Source organism: Astatotilapia calliptera, chromosome 19 (assembly GCF_964374335.1).
Source record: "Astatotilapia calliptera chromosome 19, fAstCal68.1, whole genome shotgun sequence".
NCBI lineage: Eukaryota > Metazoa > Chordata > Actinopteri > Cichliformes > Cichlidae > Astatotilapia > Astatotilapia calliptera.
Window position 1 is genome coordinate 18,635,580 of NC_137440.1, and position 19,070 is coordinate 18,654,649.

Consider the following 19,070-nt stretch of genomic DNA (forward strand, 5'->3'; position numbering starts at 1 on the left):
TAATTTGTTACAGTTGGTCCATATTTTTCCAAAAATATTCTGAATAGTGAAAATGTTTAAAAACGATTTATAAAACGGTCCAAAAGACTCATGTGTTTATGTGTGGGAAACAGGTGCAGAGTTTATTGGGACATGTGCAAACTTACTTGGAAATATAATATGCAAGTCAAAACAGAGTTTGCACAACTCAAACGTTCAGATTTGGATTCCTCACTCCATAAGACTGATTTTCAGTCCAGTTCTTGTGTAATTTGGCATAGATCAGCCGTTTCGCCCTGTTTCTCTTTCTTAGGAATGGATGCTTGACAGACTGAACTCATTTCTGGCCGTGTACTTACCCCCTCACTCAGAGGAGACTGCCAAGTCAATAAACCTCAGCAGGTATATTTACATGATGTGAAACAAATGTATTTTTCTTCTGTTTCAGGCCATATTTCGAGGGTCTCTCCCTCTCGAGCTCTCAGACTGAGATTGGCAGCATCCACAGCACTCGGAGCCACAGGGAGCCTCCCAGCCCGGTGAGACCCCCGACAGACGAGCACATTGTGAAACACCAAATGGCCTCCAGTAGTTTCTGCTTATCTTCCACATTAATTGATTTCAAATCTCCTCCTTCACTTAAACAAATGAGTTAAGTAACATGTGAGTGAACAGCTGGAGGCAGGTGAGCTGCTCTGATGGCTTCTCCGGCTCAGGTTTTTCCTTCAGCCTTCAGGTTTATCCCTCTGGTTGCCTGTTTGCGAAACTGTAGGGCTTCAGTTGAACTAACAATTCATGATGATATGTCGAGTCAGACAATGCTTTACTTTCTCTGAAATTAAAGTTTCCCAGAGTCCATCAAATCCAGGTGATGTTTATTATTCTTCCCACAACCTCACTCCAGGTTGACCCAGATAAAACCAAGTGCACCGGGGATGACGGCGTGTCTGATAACATCCCTTTTGTGAGTGTGAATCTAAGCTTTTTCAGATTGATGCACTGACTCAATATTGTATTTTTATTATATGTAAGAAAGGCTAAAGAAGATCTCCTGTGTTCTCTGTAAGACTGTCAATAAAACCTGTAATCCAAAGACGATCCTTAAGGCATTTAAGATGTGAAAAAGTGTTGAAGAGCAAGAATGCAGAAACACATCTGCCAGCTCTTAGCTCATAAACACTGTTCCAGTTTTTCTCTGCTTCTGTTTCCCCTCAGGAGCAGCCAGAGGCGGTGACCCCAACCACAGAGCTGGAGATGGACAACATGGACACGTTTTTAGAGAGACTCCCACCGAGTGGCAAAATGACCAAAACAGAGTCTCTTATCATTTCATCCAACAGGTAAATATACATAATTTAATGATAACACACTTATTTCAAGCCTGTAAAGGCAACGCTGTAAATGCGCACGCATGATTCTTCATGTCTGAATGCAAAGAATTGTTTAACTTGTCTCTCTCTTCCTTTGCTTTTTTTGCTTTTAGGCAGGAACCAAAGTTGGCAGGGAGGCGAGGCAGGAGCACATCGCTGAAGGAGCGCCAACCCAGCAGGCCCCAGAATGAGAGGGCCAACAGCCTGGACAATGAGCGGTCTCTGGATACCAGATGCCACCTACAGGTAGGAGGGTAGAAGTGCAGGGGAAACCAAAAACAAACCAAAAACTATGAGTTTTCTTGTATTCACAGGCGTGGGAAAGATTTTCTGAATATTAAAGATTTTGGCATTTAGCCTTTATTTGACAGCGGGGAAAAATAGACAAGAAAGGAGGGAAAACGTGTCGAGGGAAGACACATAACAAAGGGTAGCAGGGTGAACTCAAAACCAGGCCGCCTAATTTCAGCCAGAAAGCATAAGCCAGTGCACAGGAATGTTAAAACAGTTAATATGAAGATAATTCTCAATTCAGGCAAGAGAGTCACTGTTTTGGCAGCATATATGTATAGGACAGAGGTGCTTATTGTAATGACCGTCCGTGTGTTAATGTATTCATAGACATGTCTAATAGATTGTGCCGGAAAAGAAAAGTATGAGATCTTACATTAACATGAACCTAACATTAAGGTTTACCTATTTTACTTCCCTAGATTCCCAGAAAGACAGTGTATGACCAACTTAACCACATCCTGGTATCTGATAACCACCTCCCTGATAGTATCATCCTCATCAACACGTCTGACTGGCAGGGCCAGGTAAGCAGCAGGCCTTTTCAAAGATAAAGGTCTTACTTACTTGTATACAATTTTCATTTAGGTCATTTAATTAATTAAATTTTCTTTGACCAGTAGTTTTTAAGTGTTTAAAGATTTACAGAGCATTAATTATTGGTTTATAATGGAGTCCCTCCTCTCTCAGTATCTTTCAGACATGCTGCAAAACCACCATCTGCCAGTGGTCTGCACCTGCACCACGGCTGACATCCAAGCTGCGTTCAACACCATCGTCTCCCGCATACAGAGATTGTAAGTCTGCCTCCCATGCTTTATGAAAGCACGCACTCTCTGGATTAATGTTGCAGTAATGCAGAGCTGCGCTGCTCGTTTTTCTCCCTAGCTGCAACTGTAACTCCCAGACGCCTGTTCCTATAAAGATAGCGGTGGCCGGAGCGCAGCACTACCTCAGTGCAGTTCTGAGGCTTTTTGTGGACCACCTGTCCCACAAAACTCCTGACTGGCTCGGCTACATGAGGTTCCTCATCATCCCTCTAGGTTTGTGACGGCGTAGCTCTCGTCTCTTCTGTTGTTAGGTGCACCAGTGAGGTCATGTTTTTGTTTAGTGGGATTAGGCAAAAGCTACTTTGATGATTTTCTTTAAAGTTGGTACAGAGGTCGAGCACGGACAAACGGAGGCCCATTAAACTTCAGGTGGCGCTTACAGCAGAAGCAAATGGTTAGCATGGGTGGAGGACTGGGGGCTAGAGGTGGAGCTAGACTGTTAAGCAAGATTATCCATGTAACCATCACGTACGCTATATGGACAGAAGCGTTGGGCCACCTACACATTACACCGACAGGAACTGCGAGGCTATACTGTGAAGCTCCCGGCACACAGTTTTTGTGCTGATGTTAATGCCAGAGCTGCTTTAGAGCTCTGCAGTTAGAGATTCAGCAGAGCTTGGGCGACGTTTACACACTCTACACCTCAGCACTCTGCAGTTGAGCTGAGCTGCTGTGGTTCCTAAATGCTTCCACTTTTCTTCAAGAGGAGGCGCAGCTTCCCTCGAAGGGCTATACTAAAACGTTGATGTTTTATGTTTTTATAACAACATGCTGACCTATGTGCTAGAAGCATTACATACTAAAATGATGTAATTTATTATCTTCATATCCATATGATTGGAGCAGAATCGGCTGAAATCTTTGCCTTCTATAAGCTGTAAACACTTTTTAAAGATATATTCATTTGTGACTGCAAACTGAAACTACTGCTACTTACTTGGAAAAAATTACTTTATATGATTTCTCACATAAGTTATTTTATTGGGTTTTGCTTTCCAGACCCATTTTCTGTCAGTCAGTCAGAATCAGCTGTGAAGCTGCTAAACAGGAAGTCATACAAGGCTCCTTTCTCAGTTCTCAGTTTGTGCCTTCTCGATTCCTTTCCTCACATCTTAGTCCCTTCAACCAGGGAAGAAAGAAGGAGAGAGGAGCTGAGGCGACACACATTTATCAAAATCCTTAGACATCCTTGCTTCAAAGTCTGCTGTATCCCTGATATAACTGTGTTTGTGACTTTTTTATTTTTAAGGCTACTTCTAATAAAAATCAAATAGTTGACCAATTTATAAATAACTCAAACACTTTATGAATAGACATAAATTATTCTGCTCCTTCCCTGGTTTATATATCCCAGCTGTGTGCAACTCTGTTATACGCTGCAAAAATACTTCTGCAGAGGATGTAAGTGTGCATCCTCAATTATATCTCCTCAGGCAAGCCTCCTCTGTCCTCCGACCTCTGACCTCCAGATAGATGTTGGGATCCAGTAACATCTCTTAGCATGGCATACAGAGGCACAGGCAGGAGGACTGAGGACAGAGGAGACAAGGAGGCACAAATGACAGAAATGAGAAAGCGACGTGCACTCAGGGCCTCACTGTAAGGAAGCAAAAGCAACTTTGTGGGATTTGACCACTAAAGCTAAAAACTTTCATGAGCCGTCTGGATATTTCAAATTTTCTGTTTGTTTTTTTTTCATATTCGCACATTTGTGAAAAGCAGACCAGCAGCTTTTTCAGAGCTCTTGTGCTCTACTAATTTTTCAATATTTAAAAGTGCTGTATTTGTGTAAATTGCAGTGCTGCTTGTTAATATTAGTTTTAACCTTGTTGTAGTGGAAACGCGGTGGTGATATTGATGTCAAACTGCAGCAGCTCTGCACTGTTTTTTTTAAATCATGACTCTCTCTCTTTTCCATTGGCTTTAGGTGCACATCCAGTCTCCAAGTATCTCGGCACTATTGACTATCGATACAACAGTTTGTTCCAAGATGCTGCCTGGAGGGACCTGTTTCACAAATCAGAGGCTCCAGTTGTTGGTGGGCTGTCACGCTTTTCTTTGAACAACATAACACTCATTTGTTCAAAGTTTAAAGAGCTCTTAAAGAGCCACTGAAATTATTTTAACCAGAAACATAATTATGATGTTACATGCTCACTAGCCACTTTATTAGGTACACCTATTTGCTTGTTAACACAAATATCTAATAAGGCATTGACCTGCTGAAGCTCAAAATTTAAACTCAAAATGAGGGAGAAAGGGGATTTAAGGGACTTTGAATGTGTCATGGTCGATGATGCCATCTACTTCCCATGCAACCATCTCTAGGGTTTTACAGAGAATGGTCAGGGAAAAGAAAAAACAACATTCAGTGAGTGGCAGATTTTCTTTGAGCTGCCTGGACAGTAACACTGAAGAGCATCTCTAAATGCACAACACGCCAGACACTGAAGAAGAGCACACCAGATGCTTCTCCTGTCAACTCAGAACATTAAACCGAGGCTACAGTTTGCACCAAAGTTGGACAACAGACGAATGCTGCGTGTCTGGTGGTCTCAATTTAAGCTCCTACGTTCGCTCAGATCATCTCAAAGGAGTTTATTGAACATGACAGAAAGTTTTCTATAGTCAAATGGCTTCCACAGTCACTGGATCATAGTCCAGTGAAGCACCTGTGAGATGTGGGGGAACTGGACTTTCTCATCAGGGGTGTGTAGCCCACATATCAAAATCTCCAGCACCTTGTCGAATCTATAACAAGTATTATGGTAATTCTGAAGGCAACAGTTGACCCATACCGGTACCAGTAAAGTATACCTAATAAAATGGCTGGTGAATGAATACTGTATGTTGCTGACTCTGTAATCAGGTACTAATCACCGTCTCCTTTACAGTCCAGGAGAACCCAGATGTAGTTTCCAGGGTAACACAGTATATGGTGGGAGCTAACGGAGCTCACCAGCTCCCTATCGCAGAGGCCATGCTCACCTACAAGCAGAAGAGGTACGTGCTTTTTTTCTCAGGATTTCACCCTCATTTAATGACAAAATAAAGTTACAATCTAGTTGTTATCAGAGATGCATGGAAGCCTTTGTTTTAGGCGTTACAGTCAAAAAATCGGAGTCTATGTTTGCTCTAACATATGCTTCTAATGCAGAGCTTTCAGTATTTTTAAACGGGGTTTCAAATGTTTATTTAAAGAGAAATCCACAGTGATAAGTTACTAGAATCTCCCTGAACATTACAAATTGAATTAAAAATACCTGCACTGCATATATTATTACGTATATGCTGTAAGTATGCTTCTGTGGTGCAAGTTACTCACACGCACAAGAAGGTTTTAAAGCAAACATTAACTACGGAGAGTAGATTATTAGACATTTGCTAGTAGTAAACAGCCAGCTTAGCTCAGGCGAAGATTAAAGGCCACAGAAATGAGGTGCACCTTCTGGTTTCCATTCAGCCCCTTTTTGAAAGAAATACTGAGTGAATAGTTTCACTAATGTTGCAGGGTTTGTCTGTTTGTGTGGGGGTGGGTAGTGTGTCTTCTAAGCATCACTGTGTTTCCATCACTGTGTGAGTGAATAACATGATTTATCTTTGTGTTGTATGTTTTCTTTCTTTGAAGGAAAAAGAGCTTTCATTTTGATTTTGCAGTAAGGTATTGTGAACGATAGTCTGTTTCTCATGTAGCCTGGTGATTCATGCGCTTTCTCTGTGGTTCACGCATTTCTCCTTGAACCCTCTCATTGTTTTTTGGATCTTGTCGCTTTAACAGCTGGCTAAATTATCAAAAGTTTCAATGTAAGCTTTCCAGAGTAAAGCTGCAACGACACAGAAGCAGTATGAGATGTTTGAAGCTGCACCAGATGAAGTTTTGATTTTGACGTTTTTATGAAATCAGCCAGTGGGATGCAAAGGAGCTTTATACACTGATTACATTTCTCAGCATATAAAGATATTTAAAAATAAATAAAATAACCACATTAGTTAGGATGTTGTGTAAAATATATATGTAACAGGAGCACGGTGACCACTGTGTGTGTTTTCTATAAGTTTCAAAGTTAAATGTTTCCCCATTTCTCAGTTCAGATCCTCCTTTGTTGCAATTCTCCCTTCTGGCAGCATAGGTTGTTCAAAAACATGTGTATCTCATTCAGCATTGGAGCTTCCACACATGTGCATATTTCCCTATGTCTGGTGCACTAATGTGATAGCATCTCTACTAATATGCATGCTCTCGTTTGAGCTCTGAACTCGTACAAAGCCAGATGGGTCCCCCTCTTGTTTGGTCCAGAGGACGTCAATTTAAAAAAGGAATTCAAGTTTTGATTGGTCAGGCCAAAAGACTTTCTGGTACATATATCAAATGAGCACTGCCTCATGTATTTTATTAACATGTAGAGGTTTAACGGTTCTTCAGAACTGCTTTTCACACCATGTGGTTATTTCCACTGCTGTGCATGTTTGTTTTTAATGCAGTGCCATCTGAAGATAATTTTTTTAGCCTTGCATCTTGATATTTCCCCTGATTCTTGGAATCAGATGTTTAAAAACCCTAAATTCTTTAATTAATTGACCAACTTTAGTGGTAGATGTTGGAATAGCTGTTTACTTTCTCATTCTTTAGTTGCCCACTGTTTTTGCAAACAAGGCTGTTGTGGTAGAGAGAGTAATAGCTTCGTAGTGCAGTGTTTAACACAACAGTCAAAAGTCATTTTGTAGTAATAGAGAGGGGACGATTTATATATCATTTCTATCTGCTCATAAAGAAACAACTATTGGGTGATTAGTAAACTGAGCTGAGCGCATCTCTGTGCTAAATGTGCTAAAAGCTAACGAAAACTGTTTTAAATGGATGTTACAGCAGTAATAACCCTGCACATAATCCTCTGTCAAACCAGGAATTGGCATGGTTTGGTATGGATTTAATAACCATGATTTAATATTTTAATTAGTGAACTTTTAATGTGCAGGAAGTAGATTCAGTTCCTTTTGATTGGACCAATGTTTTAATAATTAAATTTTATCAGCATCCACTGAAGAGCTTTTAGTGCTGCATGTATGCAGGCGTTTGCTGAAACAGAACAATTCATTCTCAGCGCTGAGCCGCCGTAATTTTCAAGGAACAATTGTGCTGTTAAAGTGGCAGGTGAACATTTACAATCAGCCTCTTTTGTTTCTCCCTCCCTGCTGTTTCATGCTTCCCGGCCAATCATGTCTGTCTGTTATTTATCTACTAAGATGTATGAGATGTGGATACTGTCAGTAAAAATAGGGTGTTATGTTGATGCACTCTTCTTTTATTTAATTATGAGCTGCAACCACCAACAACATTGTTTGGTTGAATCCAGTTTAATATCGGACAAACATATTTATACATGTACACACAAATTACACATACAAGTCTGTAGGGCTTTAATAGCTAAACAGGCATTTTATTGTATGAATATTATTTATTTCTAAATTATTTTAATAGGCTGTGTCTTGGAGAGGTTCAGGTGATTTGATTATTTTTATTTTATTTAATGGAATAGCTCAATAAGCACAACTATATATCCATTTATTTTGGAGAGCATCACTCTTTCTATGCGCTTGTCTGTAGGTAAATATCCATGCACAAATTTGAGGTAAATCTTTAGACGATCCTGCTGGATGTTCAATAAATAATTTTAATAACTTACTGGAAATTGTGCAAATTTGTTTCAGTGAGAATTATTAAGAAAATATTTGGAGATTATTGAGATCATTGAGAAGTGCCATTCTTGGACATGGAAAAAGCTTATTTTAATTAGAGGAGTATAAATGCTTCTATAAAGTGCATGTTCATAATTCAGCTGTCTTCAACTGTTTACATGGGTTGATGTGCATGTGCATCTTTCAGATATCAAACATTAAATTTAATGAATGGATGAAGTGGCTCAAACAATACTCACGTACTCTGTCGTGGTCCATACCAGGCAGACATCAGGCTCTCTCTCTCTCCGGCTGCTTTGAAGTGATTACAGCAGAGATGTGTTTGTGTTGGAAAAACAAACTGTTACCTACTGTAGGCTGTCTCTCTCTCTCTCCCCCTCCTCTTTAGTCTCTCTGTTTCTTCCCTGGGGGGGCGATGGCAGGTTTCTTCAAGGCAAGAGCAACGACCTTTCGTGTCGCTGAACATCTTTACATTCAGAACACGTAGACCTACAGAACAGTAGAACTTTATTCCGGCTATTTTTCTGGGTATTTCCGGGAAAATAGTTCACACAGTAGAAGGCTTGTTAAATGTTGTAATGCACTACCTCTGACAGGTAGTGCATGGAGCCAAAAGGTTTTGGACTTAGGTTGGTGCTCTTCCTTTTCATCGACTCCTTTATGACTCTAGTTGACTTGTTCCCCTGATGGACTTGCTGCCTTGCTGAACGCCCTCATGACTCTGTTTGGGTCGATCCAGTCTGGTGCTGCAGTGATTTGATGGCTTTGCTCGAGGCCCCAAATCGGCCAAAAGCTTGCATGTTTTGCTCTCTGCTTCTCCAACTCCAATCAGAGGCCTGCCGTCAGGAAGTGAACCCGTTTTAGTGGAGGTTAAATCCAAGCAGCATGTGCAGCTGAGCTTTGCATAGTCCCCTATGCAAGAGAGGACTCAGTTATTTCCAGATGTAAAACAATGGAAATCAGCATCACCCAAAGTCATTATGCACAAGCTACTAATGACTAGATTTCAATGTTACTAACTTTAGATTTACATTTCTTCAAATTATAATCTTAATTTCTTTTAGTACTCTTTGTAGCCAAGTTTAGGAAATGCTTGTAGCATGTATTCCCTTTAGAGCTGGCTACTTTATTTTGATCAAACTCTAATTTCTCTCCTTGTGCCTTCTTGTTACCTGCACTCGTTACAGCCCAGATGAGGATTCATGTCAGAAATTCATTCCTTTTATCGGGGTAAGTATTATCTCTCTCTCTGCCTAAATACACTGATCAGGCATAGCATTATGACCACTGACAGGTGACGTTTACCTCTTTATCGTGACACACGTTAGTCAGTGGGATATATCAGGGAGCGTGTGAACATGTTGTCCTAAAAGTTGATGTGTTAGAAGCAGGAAAGGGCTTGAGGATTTGTGCGAGTTTGACAAAAGGTCAAATTGTGAAAGCTAGACGACTGGGTCTCCAAAACTACAGCTCTTGTGGGGTTTTCTTGGTCTGCAGTGGTCAGTGTCTATCAAAAGCAATCCAAAGAAGGAACAGTGGTGAACCAGCAACAGGGTCATGGGTGGCCAAGGCTCACTGATGCACATGGGGAGTGAAGGCTGGCCCGTGTGGTCCAACAGACCGCAAATGAGCTACTGTTGTGGAAAAACTTGATGCTGGTTCTGATTGAAAGGTGTCAAAGATTACACAGTGCATCGTATTTTTGTTATGCGTGAGGCTGCATAGCTTCTGACCAGTCAGGGTGTCCTTGCTGACCCCGTCTACCGGTGAAAGCACCAACAATGGCCAAGTGAATAACAAAAGATGATCACGGAGCAATGGAGGAAGGTCTGGTCTAATGAATCACAGTTTCTCTTGCATCACCGGGTGTGTATGCATCGCTTACCTGGGGAACATCTTTCTGTGAATAGAAGGTAACCAGGCGAAGGCAATGCAATGCTTTGGGCAATGTTTTGCTGGGAAACCTTGGCTTCTCCCATTCATGTGCATGTTACTTGGACAGGTACCACACCTAGCATTGCTGCAGAGGATGCACCCTCTTTCATGGAAATTGCATTCCCATCCTCTTTCAGCAGGATAATGTGCCCTGCCACAGAGAAAAAATTTGATCAGGGATGATTTGAGGAGCACAGAAGCGAGTTTAAGGTGTTGACTTGACGTCCAGATTCCCCAGATGTCAATCCAAGTGAGCATCTGTGTGATGTGCAGGACAAATAAGTGTAGGTGTGAGGGATCTGTTGCTAACATCTAGGTGACAGATACCACAGCATGCCTCCAGGGGTCTACTGGAGTCCATGCCTCGAGTACTCAGGGCTGTTGTAGCAGTAAATGAGTGACCAGCACAATTTTAACCAGGCAGTCACAGTGTTATGTCTGATTGATGCAAATGCTGCACTTTTCAGTTTATCTGTGGGTTTTTGTGGCACTTTGAAGTGGTGCTTAAAGTGATAAACCTTTGCTTTTCCATTCTGTTCTTCAGATGGTGAAAGTTGGCATTGTGGAGCAAACAGCTGCAACATCAGGTACACCACTGTTTGGCCACTTTGTGGTTGTTGAATATTAAAAGAGATGTTTTGTCATAGGCTGCATGTTAAACCTTTATATAAGACTTCATTAGACAGCTTTACTGAATGAAGTGAGCAGCATTGCCATATCTACATTCCTGTTGATCCTTATGAGCTTATTAGATGTAAATATATTCTCAAGGCATTAATAATCAATTCCAGAAGGACTTGTTGATTTATACTGTAGCAATTAATCCTGTGAGCCTGATGTTATATCATCTTTGTTATGCTGAGACTTTGAATAAATAAAAAGCTTCATGTTAGTGTTGCAAGTCAACAAGAAGACATTTTTGTGTTTAAAGTCATTTAAATGGAGAGATGGCTAGTTTACTGATTGTAGGTATGATGCAATCTAACAATATTTCAAAAGAAATTGCAAGAAATTGTTATTCCTGATGCTGCTTGCCTCCTTTCACAGCTCTTTTTTGCTTTTTCCTTTCTCAGGAGACTCTGATGATGCAGCGCCTCTGGGCTCCTCGCTGCTCTCCTCCACCCCTCCACAGGTATCACCCGCTTTCAAAGAGGCATCGCCCACGCCGCCCTCGTCTCCCTCTGTCAACACCAGCTTTTGTGCTTACAGGTAAGATGTGCTGCCTGCTGGAGGGAAATTACATCAAGTTCTTTTTTACTAATGTCCTTGTAAATCAAAGCAACGTCTCTGCACAAAGTTTAAAATTAAATGTTTGAGCCAGAAGATATTTCATCTTCTGAGACTCTATACAAAGTCTAAGAGCAAAACTGGCACATTGCAAGAAGCTTTATGCAACGCAGTCTCTTTGAGGGGTCCCAGCTTTCAGATTCAAAGCTACTGATGCAAATTCTTTACAAAAATCTGTAACGTTTTACGACTTGTACGTGTATTCCACAGCTGTATATTTGTCTTTCATTTGTTTCATTTAAGCACATCTTTCCTTTAAAGTCTGAAGTTTCACATATCAGGATATAAAAATCTGGTTTTTTGCAGCTTCTAAAATGTAGAAATATTTGAGTGTGTCATTGTTTATTTAACAAAGAATCAAAAGAGAGAAGCAGTGTGAATAAACTAGAGAGATTAATTATTTTAAAAATGAATACCATGTTCGTGTACTTATATAGTGCTGTATTTATGTACATTTTCCTAAAGACAATGACTGCGTGAATTCCTTCTATACGATACTGCTCAATTCTCTATATTATCTCATATTGTTTTTATGTAATTTATGCAATAAAGTTTAAAATTAAAGCCTTTTCACAGTATCAACATTGCTGTTTTCCTGCAGCTCTGGTGGTCAGGTGGAGCTCATGGGGCTTCAGGTGGACTACTGGGTGGCTCCGACAGAAAGGAAGAAAGATGTGGAGAAGCGAGACTCCTCCTCCAAAAACACTCTCAAGTGCAATTTCCGCTCGCTGCAGGTCAGCCGGCTGCCACTGGGGGGCGCAGAGCCAAGCTCCCAGCCCACCATGTCTATGACTGTGGTGACCAAGGAGAAGAATAAGAAGGGTATGTTGTATGACTGTGTTGTCACGGTGCGCTGAGGCAGTCGTGGGAAGCCCAAAGGTAGGGGTGTCAAACTAATTTTGCATGATCTTACAGTAAGGGGGCCGGTCCTGTGAAACTCCGCCTTTCTGTCAGTATAAAGAAGTTTAACTACATAATATCTTAGTATAAAAAAAGCACAATTTCAAACATAAATCTCGGGTTTTCTACATGAAAAAGAAAAAGCTGCTGTGGCAAAGAAAGAGATCTGTGAGCATGACTCCTCGGGCTTAAACTGAGAAATAAATGTGCAAAATCACAGAAAATAGTAGCTCGTTGTTCAGACCGCCTTGTAACTATAAAACAGAAATATTTTGTTAATTCCCAGAAAATGTCATATTCTTTTTTGTAGTCCCTTTGTATGAAAATGAATTTCTGTAGTTGATAGAACACATTTTTTGTTTTGTTTTTTACTATAATTTAATTGTTTATCTATTGATTAATTACTTTGGTGTAATATGAAAAGCCATGGGAGAGGTCTTAATCAGGTTGAAAATACATTTAAAAGTCCAAAATGTATGCCCTTCTTCACTCATTCCAGAGCCATCTAGTGGCCCGAATTAGAGGCTTCACTGGGCCAATTCTGGCCCCCGGGCCTCATGTTTGACACCCCTACCCTAAGGGTAGACTTTGGTTGTGAATGAACCCTGAAAAAGTCAATAAACTCTATAGTAGTCATTAAGAAAACAGTGTAAAATGATTAAATCCAGTCTTGCAAAAATGTTTTCACATACGACTCCTGAGAGACCAGAAAGATTCTGAGATCACAGTGTGCATCTCTGTTGTTCCCTTCTACCAGTCATGTTCCTGCCAAAAAAGAGCAAAGACAAGGAGGTGGAGTCAAAGAGTCAAGTGATTGAGGGCATCAGCCGCCTCATCTGCACTGCCAAGCACCAGCAGACCATGCTGAGAGGTAATTTTCTGCACAGACCTCCTGCTCGGTTTACTCTTCTTGCTCAGCGGCCCAGACATCCTCAGACAGACCACAGCTGCTTCTATTTTGACTGATTACTCACATTTTAAAAAGATCAGATCAGGAGTTGTTCCTCGCCGACCACTTCGTACTAATCAATATCTAATCAGTCAATCACATGGTGGCATTTAGGCATGTAGACATGTTCAAGATGACAAGATGGCATGGTTGTCGGTGCTGGACAAGCTGGTCTGAGTATTCCACAAGCTGCCGATCTACTGATCCGCATAGAAACAGCTGCGTTTTCAAAGATGCCCGTGTAGGTGTGGACTTAGCGTAAAAGAGTTAGTAGTGTATTACTACCTGATTGAATTTTTGAGGTGTGAAATAAACCGCAATGGAGTTTTACAACAAAATATGGGTGTGTGTGGCTGGAGGATGTTTGTGTGCGGGGGGGGGGTGTCCCCAACTCTGGGAACCTAATCAATGCAAAAATCTATCTGGTCTATTGTGGAACTACTTTATTAACTTCTGTTGTAGCTCCAATAAGCAACTTTGCAAAGTTTAAAGTTTAAAATTTGCATGAGCCGTGGAACTGAGACCAATAACCACTTTCATACTGAGAGCACTTTTTGTTCCGTGTACTGCGGTGTGGCAGTTAATATGTACATTTGAAAGCAGTAACACCTGTTACATCATGAAGAGGACCGTGTGAATTTCAGCGAAAAGCAATGTTTATTTTTATGGGAGGGGCGTTCATATCTGGTGATTCAGATCTTAAGACAAGAGGAATACTTGTTCAGCATTTATTCCCAAACTTTAGCGTCACTCATATCAACAGGAAATGAATCCATAAAAATTGTGAGCTATTTGAAGAGTAGTACTGGATAATGCAAAATAATGCATGCCTTGCACATACCTAGAAGGAATATTTGTTATTCAAGGACCCTCGTTAAGAGTTTAAAAAAAGCCATTTCATAATGAACTCCAAAGAAGACCACGACCATGTGCTTTTACACATTCACTCAGCTGCTAACTCAAAACCCTAAAGTGCCATGAATGGGTGAAGTGTGTCACCTCTTGCTAGATTTGCAGGTAGAAATACTTCGGCGTGTAACCGTTTGTCTCTTCCTCCGCAGTGCTGATCGACGGCGTCGAGTGGAACGATGTCAAGTTTTTCCAGCTGGCTGCTCAGTGGTCCTCACACGTCAAACATTTCCCCATTGGGATCTTTGGACACACGAAAGGCCCTTATTAGCAGCACCTAAGAGACTGAAACATGGAGGACAGCAAACCCACCCTCCCTGCCTCCCTCCCTCGTGCCAAGAGCTCTTAACCCCCTTCCTCCTACCTTCGCCTGCACAGTTCCTCCTATTCTGCTGTCTTAATTTAAACTCCTGCTTTCCACACTTGCATTGTCCCCGTTATTTAATCTTTTGCGTGTTTTTTGTTTTGTTTTGTTTTGTTTTTTAATTTTCTATTTATGTAAACACATCTCAAGGCAGAGCTGCTATGAGAATATTTCTTTACTTGGCTTTTTAAAACAAAAATCCTGCTGACGTTTTATAGACTTTTGAGGAAAAAACATTAATTGAATAACAACTAGAAATGACTTCTAACCTTTAACATAATGAGTGCCCTGGTTTCACTTGGCCATCAGTTTTTTCGTTGTTGTTTCTTTCCTTTTCAAATTCGATGAGGATGGTTTTAAACACTTGGCCAGCACAATTAATCACAGCTATATTATAAAAAAGAGCCATCTGCCTCATAATAAAGGTCATATTTTCTAATTACAGAGAAGAAATTTTGGATTTACAGCCACAGAGACTGTTGGCAGTTCATTGTCTTAAGCCAGAGGGAGAAAGGATAAACGGCCTCCGTGAAGAAGTGTAATGTGCAATAGACGAAATATTGTGTGAATGCGATTCTGCTAGAAGATTTCACACTGCTCTTAGTGGTGATTTTCACTCTTTGCATCCCTTCTCTTCTTTACTTTACCCTCCTGATAAACTAGTTCAAGGTTTGAAGAGAAGCTTTTTATATTAGAATTATGAGCGCAGTTAACCACAAACTTACAGGAAAAACTTTGGGAAATGCTATCTTGTTGAGAATTGAATGAGAAGATTAATACCTCTTATTTTTTATGGTAAATTTGAAGCTATAGTTGTTTACAGTAGAGTAAATAGGTACCCTTGTTCTTTTGAAAAGTAAAAGAATAACTACTTACCAGCACTTCTGAACCTCACTTAATTAAAACCTTATATCTTGTATGTTTAACCCCTATAGAAACTGAGCCAACCTAACCGTTTCTATGTTTAGTAGAGTAAGAATGGGGCATTGTGGTTTTATGGCTGGCACATAATGCACCCTCCCTCCATCACACACAAAATAAATAAATCAGGTTTTATACATTCTATATAAAGCTAAGCTAATGGTTAATGACTGACCCGGCTCTAAACAAACGGAACAAAATCTTCTTACCAGCATCTCCCGATCTCACCGTCTATCAAACATCCACATAGAAAATGAGACAGGGTAGCTATTGCTCTGTTTGCAGCGCTGAGCTACGCTAATTGGCTGCTTACACATCTGGTATCAACTACAGTACTGTGCAAAGGTTTTGAGACACCTCTCATTTCTTTATACTTTGCAGGAAAATTAGAAATATGTGCAGTGAGTTATTGAAAAACGAAGCACAAAACAGAATATGCATCATTCTAATGAGCTTGAAAGTCAATATTTGGTATGACTATCTTTGTTCTTCAACACATCCTGAACTCTGTTAGGCAAGATTTCTTGTCATTTATTTAAGTAGTTTTCAGGAATAGTTCTCCACGACATTCATAGCTCTTCTCTAGATGTAGACATTGCTTTCCAGATGATATTGCACGGTGGATTAAAATCTGACTGTACTTTTTCTGTGTTCATAATTCCCTCCATTTTTCCATCAACAACTGGCTGAAATGCAGCCCCAAACCATGACAGAGCCTCCACTATGTTTTACAGATGGCTGTAGACACTCACAGTTGTACCTCTTTGCTCTCTCTTTGTACATATTTGAGAGTATTTATTACTCCATATGACCTGTTGCCACAGATTTTTTGTGTAGTTCTTGTGTAATTTGACTTACTTCAGCCTTTTCTCCCTGTTTCCCTTCTTTATAAATCACTTCGTGACAACCACCGTTCCAACATTTCTGATGATAAGCAAACAGCAGATGGATAAACTCACTTTTTATAGATTCAGCTAAAGAAAATTCGAAAAAAATATGTGTTTATGACAGGCTGACAGTAACACAGGGCCTCAAAAAATTTAAAACTTCTTGTTTTTATGTTCTGACACAACACTGGTTCATCCCTTAAATTTTGATTTTATTTTTTTTCATGCTTGAATGATTCATAGTTCAGTTTTTGGTACCACAAAAAAACGTTCCTCTGAAAATAATCAAGCGCAAGGGCTGAACTGAACAGGAGTTACAAACCACCCAATGTCCAAAGAAAAACTTTGAAAACCCTTCAGAAATTCTGGAGAACTATTTCTCAATACCACTTAAAAAACATTCCAAGAAAATCTGTCTCCTTGGAAGCAAAATATAAAGACACGAGGGGTAGTTCAAGACTTTTGCACAGTACTGTACTTGAGAAAGTTGGAGCCCAATGTCCACTGTGTTTCCTAAGAGTTATCTGAATGAATCAGACTCTGCACAAGTGTGGCACACATCAGCTCAGCCAAAATTAGGAAATGCCCCACTGATTATTGGAAAAAAATTGACCACTTCCTGTTTTGTTTTAGTTTTTTTGTTTTTTTTTTACTATAATAAAATCAATAAATAATCTATTGAAGCCATGGGAGAGGTCATTATCAGGACAAAAATACATATATGCCCTTTACATTTATACCCTTCTTCACTCATTCCAGAGCCATCCAGTGGCCCGAATTAGAGCCTTCGCTGGGCTGATTCTGGCCCCCGGGCCTCATGTTCGACACCCCTACCCTAAGGGTAGATTTTGGTTGTGAATGAACCCTGAAAAAGTCAATAAACTCTATAGTAGTCATTAAGAAAACAGTGTAAAAATGATTAAATCCAGTCTTGCAAAAATGTTTTCACACACGACTCCTTAATGAAACCGGTATCACTCTTTTAAATGTGACTCTTAATGAAGCCATGTATGACACAAGAATCCTACTTAAATTAAACAGAAGTCATCACAGTTCTTTGGTGTGTATGCAGCAGCCATAATCTGCAGGCAGGTCAAATACCAGTGCACAACGCTCATGATTAATCATATTTAGGCATGGTGCAGACTAATGTCACCTCATCTCAAAATGTGTGGTGCTGTGGCAGTGGTACTGATCTTCTCATTTAACTCGGCAAAGAAAGCAAAAACAGCATATCTCTCGAAATGCCAAACTGTCCTTTAAGATCAGCATACAAGGTGAAACAAAAGCGGAGAGTGTATTACATTACATTCATGAATTCTTCCTCCTTGAGCCCCACACTCCTCCATACACTCCATATGTTCCGCTAAAAGCAAATGTTACTTTTGCCAAAGGAAACGCTCAAGAACTGCAGCTCACTCATTACTTGTGTGGTATTATAGATGACTTCATAATGTAGAGGTGAATGTATTGACGGTACCTTAATGTAAAGCACTTTTAAATGTTTGTCCAGTATAGATTAGTATGTTACACCCTGGGAACCTGCAGGTACTGTTGGCTGTCTGCCGTTATGTCTGAGCAAAGTAAAACAAGCATCCGTGTCTCCTCAGTGCTGTAAAAGCAAAGTTCATGCTCGGCTTGAGGCCTCGTCAAACTATTTTAGATTTTAGTTACATGTTCTGTGAGGTTAGCCTAGAAAGTGTATGTGGATTACGTCTGTAGATTTTGCTCCATCTTTAATTCACTTTTAAGACTGAGTAGTATTTTGCTTAAATTTCTTTCAGTAGCAGTGTCATCATAACCTTTACCAGTTTCTTGATAAGTGCCTAAATTGCTTAATTTTGACAAATCAACTGAAGTAAATATCCCTCGCTGAAATGGTGCTGATTCGAGCCCGGACAACAACAAAATATCTCAGTACAGCACATTGATTTCGCAACACAAACACGTGCGGTGTGCATCGGTGGGAAGTAAAGTCACGCTTGACCAGCTGATTATCAGTAGTTTAAAGAACACTACGGTCCATTCATGGCGAGCATACATTTGTTGTTTCTCTGTTTAGAGAATATTTTAGATGTTTTTTTTCCATGTTGTCTCAGAAAAGGCTTGTTGAAAGTTCCCTAAAGACTACCACTGTAATCCCAACAACTGGGAGTAATAAAACTACTATACACACTAAAATGTAGTTTTCATGTGTGGGTTACTTGACTTGGTTGGTGCTCCAGAACTGATAAATTTAAAATAAGAATATGTGATTACAAACTTTATATATCTCGTTCGCCCTACTTCTTAAGAGGACCTATAAAAGGCTGCGACTGTATATATAAATGTCCATGTGATAAAGCTTACGTGGACTTTTTGCACCATCTTGTGGTACAAACTGGTTTTAAACAAAAGTACCGTCCAGCCCTAGTTCAACTTTCCTCGATATCTTCAACACAATACGCAGGGTTTTTTTTTTCAGATTTAGCATTGCATTCACAATAACTAGCTAATCATAATACATTTGATTTCTAGGTGCTGTTCATGACACTCAAGGATGCCTTACAAGCCATTAAAAAACAAAATCATGGTATAGAAACCAGTCTATGGAAGATAAAAATAAAATTAGACAGAAAAGGAAAACCTTGTGTTTTAAGGCTGGCCTTGCGAGGCGATCTACGTTTTGTATGTGGTGCATAGGGGGCCACTCAGCTGAAAGCTCTTAAACCCATGGTGGTCAGGTGGGGAGATACTACAATGAGGGTA

General features: G+C 40.2%; 1 protein-coding gene across 3 annotated transcripts in view; it reads left to right on the forward strand.

Annotated features, from left to right (window-relative positions):
• The window catches only part of pacs2 (phosphofurin acidic cluster sorting protein 2), a 65,979-nt gene extending 47,476 nt beyond the window's left edge, over positions 1–18,503 (forward strand). For 2 of the 3 annotated variants that reach the window (XM_026151357.2, XM_026151355.2), the window contains exons 10-25: positions 428–518; positions 884–943; positions 1,195–1,319; positions 1,463–1,595; positions 2,063–2,167; positions 2,331–2,437; positions 2,529–2,683; positions 4,401–4,511; positions 5,368–5,476; positions 6,102–6,134; positions 9,358–9,400; positions 10,650–10,692; positions 11,179–11,314; positions 11,994–12,214; positions 13,050–13,163; positions 14,303–18,503. In XM_026151357.2, coding sequence (XP_026007142.1) covers positions 428–518; positions 884–943; positions 1,195–1,319; positions 1,463–1,595; positions 2,063–2,167; positions 2,331–2,437; positions 2,529–2,683; positions 4,401–4,511; positions 5,368–5,476; positions 6,102–6,134; positions 9,358–9,400; positions 10,650–10,692; positions 11,179–11,314; positions 11,994–12,214; positions 13,050–13,163; positions 14,303–14,421 — 1,705 coding nt within the window. In that variant the 3' untranslated portion in view covers positions 14,422–18,503. The remainder of the gene's footprint in view (positions 1–427; positions 519–883; positions 944–1,194; positions 1,320–1,462; positions 1,596–2,062; positions 2,168–2,330; positions 2,438–2,528; positions 2,684–4,400; positions 4,512–5,367; positions 5,477–6,101; positions 6,135–9,357; positions 9,401–10,649; positions 10,693–11,178; positions 11,315–11,993; positions 12,215–13,049; positions 13,164–14,302) is intronic. The other variant, XM_026151358.2, reaches the window with a different exon arrangement.
• Positions 18,504–19,070: the final 567 nt, after the last annotated feature.